At 52.4% G+C, this 9,020-nt stretch overlaps 1 protein-coding gene across 2 annotated transcripts; it reads left to right on the forward strand.

Moving 5' to 3' along the window:
* The first annotated feature begins 288 nt into the window (after positions 1 to 288).
* On the forward strand, positions 289 to 3,334 carry C2H19orf53 (chromosome 2 C19orf53 homolog). Of its 2 annotated transcripts, none has more exons than XM_007182072.3 (3): positions 289 to 438; positions 517 to 572; positions 2,890 to 3,334. In XM_007182072.3, exons 1-3 carry the CDS (start codon positions 342 to 344, stop codon positions 3,031 to 3,033), a joined length of 297 nt encoding a protein of 98 aa, XP_007182134.1. In that variant the 5' UTR covers positions 289 to 341; the 3' UTR covers positions 3,034 to 3,334. The 2 variants fall into 2 exon arrangements, with proteins under 2 accessions (XP_007182134.1, XP_007182135.1); XM_007182073.3 differs by having other exon boundaries at positions 300 to 387.
* The last annotated feature ends 5,686 nt before the right edge of the window (positions 3,335 to 9,020 follow it).

Raw genomic sequence — 9,020 nt, forward strand, 5'->3', positions numbered from 1 at the left:
ACTGAAGTTTGGGGCACCCCTTAGATTTTGCACCAGAGTGCCTCACTTGCCTGACCGTGAGTCCTAGACTTGAAGTTTATGTATAAAGAGCATAAAACAGCATAAGTTTTACAAAGCAGATAAGCACCCAGTAAGTGTTAGCTTATCATTATAACCTTTACTTCGAAATTTTTGCGAAATGCTGGCTATCATCGACCGTCGTGGGTAGTGGTCACTTTAACTCTTTGCCACGTTGTATCCCGTGAGCCATTGCGCCCCCCGGTCCCACTGTATCCCATCATGCCCTGCATTTTTCGTCTGCGACCTCCCACAGCCCCGCCTCTTCCGGTGCATGACTGATCATGGCGCAGGGGCAGCGCAAGTTCCAGGCGCGGAAACCGGCGAAGAGCAAGACAGCTGCGGCAGCCTCGGAGCGGAACCGGGGCCCGAGGAAGGGCGGTGAGGAGCGGGCCGGGGACTGGGGGGGCGAGGTGGACCCGAGGTTCTCCGGCCTCACGAGAGCGCATCTCTCCCCAGGTCTTGTTATCGCACCCAAGAAGGCACGCATCGTGCAACAGCAAAAGCTGAAGAAGGTGAGTTCGAGCGTGTGGGAGGCCGGGGATGGAGAACTCCCAGTGCTGTGAGCTTCAGTTTCCTCCCATGTGCAGTGGGTACGGAAACATTACCTACAGTCAGTGAGCCTCCTAAAGCCACGACTGGCGCGCAAAATGTGTTCAGCACACATTAGCTGCTTTCGCTCAAATTGTCCTCGTTAATAGACCTCGAGAGGGAAGGCAGTCTGGGAAAGGGGTTGAAAGCCCCAGCTTTGCAAGAAGACAGTGCTGGGAGCAAAGCGCAGTTCCATCGACAGCTAGTATATCTTCACCCGGAGCTTCTTAAAGAAGAAATGGTTGTAGTGATAGCACTTTTCTCCTAGAGTTGTAAGGATTCAATGCCATAGGACACCTGTAAAGCCCTGAGAACAGCACAGGGCTGAAATAAATGTCTTTGTGGTTGTTTTTAAGTGTAGCTTTTTCGTGTGCAGGTGAATGGGGTTGATCTTTTAAAGAAGTTGCAAAGAGATTTTTGTTAAGGTTGGAAAGAGAAGTTACAAAGAGATCTGGTGGAGTCAGACGTGAATTCTAATTGTACAACACATACTAACTCACCCTATAATCTTGAGCAAGTTGTTTAGAGCCTCAGTTTTTTGTTTTTTGTTTTGGCTGCACTACACAGCTTTCAGTAGTTCCCCGACCAGGGATTGAACCCATGCCCCCTGCAGTGGAAGACAGTATCTTAACCACTGGATCGCCAGAGCCTCAGTTTTCTTAGACCTGGGTACCCAGCAACCTGCTTACCTCCATGTCGCAGCCAGAGGGGGAAGGTGTCTCATGGGCATCTCAAGCTCAGTACGTCCAGAACCAGGCTCCTGATCCTCTCCCCACTGTGCTCCCCGACTCCACCATGATCCTGCCACAGTCTCTCCTTCCAGATACTCTGGATTCCCCCTTTCTCTCACATCCAGGTTGGATCTCGTCCTTTTTGCCTTCAGGATTAATCTAGAATCCACCCACTTCCCACCTCTCTGACCCCCCAACCTGGTCCCATCCCATCATCTCCCACCTGGACCAGGGCAGTCACATCCTCCCAGATCTCCTGGCCCCGCCATTCCCCATAGCAGCCAGAGGGCACCTGTGAGCACCTGAATCAGGGCACTTGCCTCCTCTGCTCAGAACCCTCGGTGGCTCCCACCTCACTCAGGAAGAGCCCAGGTTCTCCCCACAGCCCACAGGACCCAGCACACTCTGCTCCTATCTTTTCCCTGCCCTCACCTCCTCCCTCTCTCCCTCCAGCCTCACTGGCCCCTTAACTGCTCCTTGTCCCACCTCAGAACTTTTGCACTAGCTGTTTCCTCCACCTGGATTCTTCTCCCAGAAATCTACACGGCTTCCTTCCTCCAAGTCAAGTCTGGCTGCAAGCGCTGCTTCTGAGCAGCTATCCGTGATGGCAACCTCACCCCACCCCTCACTCATCATCCCTTGTATGCTTTTCTCCATAGCAGCACTTATCATCTGTCATCCTTCAACAGTTTACCAGAGGGACTTCCCTGGCGGTCCAGTGGTTAAGACTCTGCGCTTCCACTGCAGGGGGCGCCGGTTCCGGTTCCGGTTCCGATCCCTAGTTGGGGAACGGAAGATCCCGCATGCCACTGGGCGTGGCCAAAAAAAAAAAAAACAGTTTACCAGAGTGTGTCACTGACAGCTGTGTTGTCCACACACACTGAATGTCAGCTTCATGAGGGCAGAGGTTTTTCTGTGTCTTTGCTGTTGTTTCCCTTGCGCCCAGGCCTGTGGTGACGGTCATGGTTGTCATGGTCATTGAAACTCATAGGCAGGGCAAGGGAGCAGTTTAGGTAATATGATTAAACTACCAGTTTTGGACCCAAACACTTGGGTTCTGATTCCTGTGCCTTTACTTGCCTACACCCCTATTTCTCAGAGCCCCAGTTCACCATTAGCAAAGCAGAGACAAGAGGAGGCTGCCCGCTTGGAGGCTGAGGCTGGAGACTCTGGGCGTGCTGGGTTCCAGTCTCCCATCACTCACATGATTTGGGAATCCTGGGCAAGTGCCTCCTCACTGCAGGTGCCTCAGTTTCCCCAGCTGTAAAATGGGAATGGGCAGAGGTTTAGAAGCTGAGATCCAGAGATGAGAAGGGGTTTTTCGGTGTGCAGTGTTCCCAGAGTATGGGGCAGAAGCAGGGCTTAACCCCCAGCCACCAGACTCTCAGGTGTTGTTTCGGGGGGAGTTGCTGATCCAGCCCCTTGTGAGCTCACAGGAGAAAGGGCAGCAGACCAGGCCCTCCCTCCCGCCTCAGGTCCCAGTCTGATTGTGCCACGGTTGCTCCCTCAGAACCTGGAGGTCGGGATCCGGAAGAAGATCGAACATGATGTGCTGATGAAAGCCAGCACCAGTCTGCCCAAGAAGCTGGCCCTGTTGAAGGCCCCCACCAAAAAGAAGGCAGCAGCCCCTTCCTCCACCAAGACGCCTTCCTAAGGATGCAGCCCAGCAGAGGCCATCACCGCAACCCTCTCTGTGCTCAGACCTGTGCAGGGAGGCAGGACCATGCTCCCCAGAGCCTTGGGTTGCGCCTCAAACTTTACTGGGGGCCTGGCCCGTCAGCAGGTGATCAGCAGGTCAGAAGTGCACCGACTCGCTTCCCAGGGTGCCAAGGCCAAGCGCAGGCCAAGGCCAGGAGGATGCCTTCACCAGCTTCCTGTGTCCCCCTCCCCCTCCCCACATCCTGTCTCCACTGGTTTAACCCGGAGCAATAAACCTGACTTTGTCATTCCTCCCACGGTTACATGTTCCTGTGAGCTCACATGTTCCTGTGAGCGGGACATGCTGGGGCCTGGGGCCAGGTGCCGCGACCGGGTCATCCCCAGCAGTTTCCACAGGAGACTAGCCACGTGCCAGGGAAGGACGAATGGGCTTCTGCACCTCCAGCGTGGGAACCAGGGGAGAGTTTTCTTTCCTCCTGCCTTGGGTGACTCACCTACATACCCTCCACAGACGTGCCTGTGTCACCCCCTCTGCCGGGGACCGGCCAGGCAGCCTAGGGAGTCACTTTCCCATCTGCAGGACAGGTACTGACACCACCTTGTAGAGTCAAAATGCTGATTAAACCAGAATGTGCTTATAAACTTCTCAGTGCCACCTCGATCTTTAAAAAAAAGTCATAAGTCATAACAGCAAGTACGAAGCACTGCCTGTGGCCCAGGCACTGCTCTGGTGCTTTCCACACATCACCCCAGTCCTCATGATGCCCAGGTCAGGTCACATCATTAACATTCCAGAGCAGGAACTTGAACCCAGCACTGGCAGAGCCCCAGTATGTGCTTTCAGCTGCCCATCTGCTGCCTCTCTTAACAGACCAAGTTTCTGTTCTGTTCCATCCTGGGCTCCCCTCCCCTAAAACCTCAGCTGTGCCTGTGGGATCGGCCAGGAGCTCTTCTGGTCTGAGGTCCTTCCTCCCTCCCTCTGATGGGGGTGTGGGGAGCAGGTTACAGCTCAGGGACCAGGCAGGCAACAGTCTGGGTGGTGCTGAGCCGCTGTCTTTGCGGTGGCTGTTCCCCCGAGGTGGGTGACTAAACTCCCAACATTTTCTAAAAAGCAAGGGACAACCACTGTGGAAGACAGTTTGGTGGCTCCTCGGTAAGTTCAGGCTGGAGTTACCATGTGACCCAGCCGTTGCCCACCAGGCACACACCCCAAGGGATCGAACATAGACTCAGTATCTCGTACACGTACGTTCACAGCAGCACCAGTCACAGTCACCCAAAGGTGGTAGCAACCCAAATGCTGCCAACAGATGACTGGATAAGCAAAGTGTAGTTTGTCCACAGGATGGAATATTATTCAGCCATAAAACAGAATGATACAGTTCACCATGGGTGAACTTTGAAAACATTATGAAAGAAGCCAGACACAAAAGGCCACATAATGTGTGATTCCATTCATGTGAAATGTCCGGAAGAGGCAAATCCATAGCGACAGTGGTTCTCTATGGGGTAGCAGGGACTGGGGGGGCGGGGCAATGGGGAGTGACAGCAAGTGGGTATGGGGTCATCTTTGGGAGGTGATAAGGTTTTGCAACTAAAGTTGGTGGTTGCAAGCGTTGTAAATGTGCTAAATGCCACTGAATTATACCCTTCTAAATGGTGAATTTTCCATGTGAGTTTTAACCCCCGGAAAAGGCAGGAAGGGTAATTTCACATGCAAAAAACAAAAAAAAAAATGCTGATTTACATCTGAAAAACACAGGAATTGTGGCAGCAGAGCCCTAATTTGATGGCGAGACTTCACAGTTTGGAGTTGTCTGGGGCCTGGGGCTCAGGGTTTCTGTTAAGGGGAGGAGAGGGGCGGGGGATGGGGCCCAGACCCGGGACTGGAGGGCAGGGCTGCCACTTGGCTCTGTGATGCCCAGAGTATACCGTTCCTTGAGCCCCACCTACAGGACCTGGACCCTCCTGCCATCTGCCCACCTCACAGCAGTTTCTCCCCTAAGCAGACAGCGAGTGACTTCTGCCCTTTAACATGGAGTCACTTTGCACGTTGGGCATTTATTGTGCACCTACTGCATGCCAACCTCTGGGCTAGGTAGAGCTGAGAACTGACATTCTAGTGGGGAGAACAGAAAACAAGGAAGCCCCAGGCTGCCCCCTCCAGACCCCCGCCTCCTCCCAGTCCCGCCCCCTGCCCTTTTGCACCTCCTGTTCCCTCCCCCTCCCAGGTGTCACCTCAGAGAATCGTTCTCTGTCCCCTGCTTCTGGAAGTGGTCACTCTGTGTCACTCTCATCCGTTTTCTACTTTGCATCTTTGTTGTGTCTCCAACACCTGGAACAGCGCACAATAGTTGCTCCACGAACAGGTGTTCGTTGAATGAAGGAAGGAAGGAATTGTTTCTTTCTGCAAGGAACATTTTGCATCTCAGTAAATCAGTTCTGACCATTCAAAGCATCATCTCTATACAACACGCCCTTCCCTTCCGGGTTAGCTGGCTCATAACAACGTCTTTGAACGATTTCACAGCTCCATCCATGAATTGTAAGCAACTGATTGAGCAATACAGAACCACTCTTATCTGCTCATTCCGGCCCATGCAGCTGAGGTTCCATTGACAGCCCTCGTCCCCTGTGGAAAAACCAATTTGCCTCCATTCGCACATTTATTTACTCAAATAGTCTGATCTGTTGTAAAAGCGCCCGTTTTCCGGACTCTCTTTTGAACCTCGTGTAACATCTGCCTAGTTCCCACAGGAGTTCAATTTAAAAATCTTAACACGTGTTCATCTTTATTTGTCGGTGAGAGCCTTGATTGCACCCGCTTTTTTTTTTTTTTTTTTTTTTTTTTTAAAGGATTTTCTTATTTATTTATTTATTTATTTATTTATTTTTGGCTGTGTTGGGTCTTCGGTTCGTGCGAGGGCTTTCTCCAGTTGCGGCAAGCGGGGGCCACTCTTCATCGCGGTGCGGGGACCGCTCTTCATCGCGGTGCGCGGGCCCCTCTCTATCGCGGTCCCTCCCGTCGCGGGGCACAGGCTCCAGACGCGCAGGCTCAGCAATTGTGGCTCACGGGCTCAGCCGCTCCGTGGCATGTGGGATCTTCCCAGACCAGGGCTCGAACCCGTATCCCCCGCATTGGCAGGCAGACCCTCAACCACTGCGCCACCAGGGAAGCCCCATGCACCCGCTTTTGAAAATTATCTTTTAACCTTTCTATCTGGAATCTCGAAAGGGTGAGGGGTGGGAGCGGCTGGGCTCTGGGTGCCATCTGGCGCTTCCCTCAGCCACCAGGAGGCGCCTCCAACCCGGGCCAAGCCCACTGCCGCTGGCGGCGCCCGGGCTGGCCAAGGACTCCTGTAAACTGGCTCCCTTTGTCCCTCTGACGCCAGCCCCTTTGAGGGGGACCCCAGGGGTGAGGAAAGGCATTCAGGCGTGACAGGTTTCGGATCTGGAATGTCAACCCACCTGTTCCCTCTTCACCCCATTCCCTCGGCCTCCCCAAACAGCCTCACTTTCCCACCACCTCCACCCTCCACCCCATCACTGACCTGGGTGACTTTTTCCTCCCATGCTAGGTCCTCCCTAGCATGTGGGTCCTGCCCACAAATCCCCCGTTAGTGTCGCAGCCAAGAGCCCCAGACTTTGGGGAATCCCTACACCTCTTGTTCTCTTCAGCAGGTCCCTTTCTGAGCCTCAGTTTCCTCATCTGTTAAATGGAGACCGTAACACCCCTCCCTGAGTGTGGAAATGTGGGGAGCCTGAAGACTGTGACAGCTGCCTTTGTGTCCTGGACCGGGAGGGAAGCCCAGTTCCAGCCACTCAGCCTGTCTACTCCCTGCCTTTTCCCCTGCCCCTCCCCACTCCCCAGGGCCAGGGCAGTCATTAAATGTTGCTTTTCAGACAATTATTCCTGCTCAAGCCTTTTCCTCTCCTGCCTCCACCTTCCCCCTCTGCCTGGAATGCCCATTTTTCCTGGCAGGGCCCTGACTCTCTGCCCATGAACTTGTGTTCCAAAAGGGAAGAAAAGAAATGTAAGAAGCAAATGTTGCCAGCTGGGCAGCCCAGAGGGGCTGCAAAGGGACCAGGAAGTGAAACTGCCCTGGCTGGTTTCCTGCCTGAGTCAACAGGGGCATTGGGGTGCTGCAGGGGGGTTGGCAGAGGGAGGGACCCTCAGAATGTTAGGATGGGGTGGCACAGAGCTGGGGGGTGGGGGGAGCTGTGGCCCCCCTCATCCGAGCCTTCAGAGTCACCCTGTTTCTCATGGGTCTTGATGTCAGTACACATGTGGGTTTGGGGTCAGGAGCTGTGGATGCCTAGACAGTGAGCTCACGGCAGCGGGCGGGATAAATGTGTTTCCATTTTCCTGAAGCCCAAACTCGCTGGCTGCACTGAGAAGAGAGGACTTGCGGGTAGCTAGAACACCCCTTGCAACGTCGCCTTTCCTAGAAGTGTTGCTAGGAAGAGGGTAGGCGTGAAACAGGCTTGGAGACTTGATCCTGGAGGCACCCCCCATTTTCCCAAGGGCCTTTCTGACTTCTCACATTCTCCAGGGATTTCTGTGTGGCCTTGGGCAACTTTGTGACCCTCTCTGGGCCTCATTACCCTCATCTGTAAAATCAGAGTAACGGAATAGAATGTTGGTGTTTCCCAAACTGTGCATTTGATCCCCAGCCAATGTGACAAGACCAGCCCACCCACCAGGGCCTGAATGCTGGCCCTACCCTTTCCTGCTGTGGACCTAGGTTAAGTCACCTGAACTTTCTGTGCCTCAGTTTTCTCATCCGTGAGATGGGGATGATGAAAATATTAGTATCTCTTGTGAGAGAATAAAATAAAACATCCTCACCCTGTGATGTCCCATTCTCTATTCCTCCTATACATCCTGTTCCACTGGCCTGGAGTGCCTTTTCTGATTCAGCATCTCAGGACATCCACGGAAGCATCCTCAGGGACAAGGGCCAGCCACATACTAAACGCTGAAGGGGGCTGCTTGGAAAAGCTGGACCCTGGGTCCTGTTTGCTAGGGGAGCACCTGAAAGACTTGTTTCACTGATGTTCTCCCTGCTTTTCTCCCCACCCATTTCTCCTTCCCCATAAGTCTATCTTTGCCTCAAATCCTTGCAAGAAAGACATGCTCTAATAAGTCTAGGGCTTCCCAGTCTGGCAAGAACTCCACCTGTCTAAGCCTCAGTTTCCTCATCTGAGAAATGGAGATGACATCCCCATTTTGCAGCGCTGTTGGAAGGCTTACATTTGATAACGTGTCTGAACAGCTAGAGCACCACATAAGCAATCAGTACATTATTATTACTGTTGTTTTGTTGTTGTCATTGTGGTCAGCTGTGGTTTCTCAAGACCACTGCTGTTCCATAGAAATTACAATGCAAATTGCATATGTAACTTCAAACGCCCTGATACCGCAAAGAATAAAATAAAATAAATACACAATGAAACAATCACGGCCCCAGTCACAGCCAGTGCCAGGAAAACCACAAGTGCCCGCTCTAAAATGTAGGGCTTGATTTCCAGCAACATGGATGGACCTAGAGATTATCATACTAAGTCAGTCAGACAGAGAAAGACAAATATCATGAAATACACAAGGTGGGATTAATTTTAATAATGTATTTTACTTAACACAAACATCTAAAATAGTATTATTTCAACATGTAATCAATATAAAAAATTCTTAATGACATATTTTGCCTTCTTTTTTTTTCTATTAAGTCTCCAAAATCCAATGTGTTTTACATTGACAGCACAGCCCAGTTCAGCTTGGTCCCATTTTAAGGACTCAAAGGCCACTTGTGGCCAGTGGTGACCATACTAGACAGTGCAGGTCGGAGGGAGTTTACTGAAGGGTGGGTTGGGGACTGGCCAGAAAATGCAGCTGTGAAACTGGAAATTCCTGGAAGGAAAAAGGCAGAGTTTCCATGTGGGGAGAGGCAGGGGGCAGCAATCAGGCTACTTAGGGGCCAG

This window comes from Balaenoptera acutorostrata, chromosome 2 (genome assembly GCF_949987535.1).
Source record: "Balaenoptera acutorostrata chromosome 2, mBalAcu1.1, whole genome shotgun sequence".
Taxonomy (NCBI): Eukaryota; Metazoa; Chordata; class Mammalia; order Artiodactyla; family Balaenopteridae; genus Balaenoptera; species Balaenoptera acutorostrata.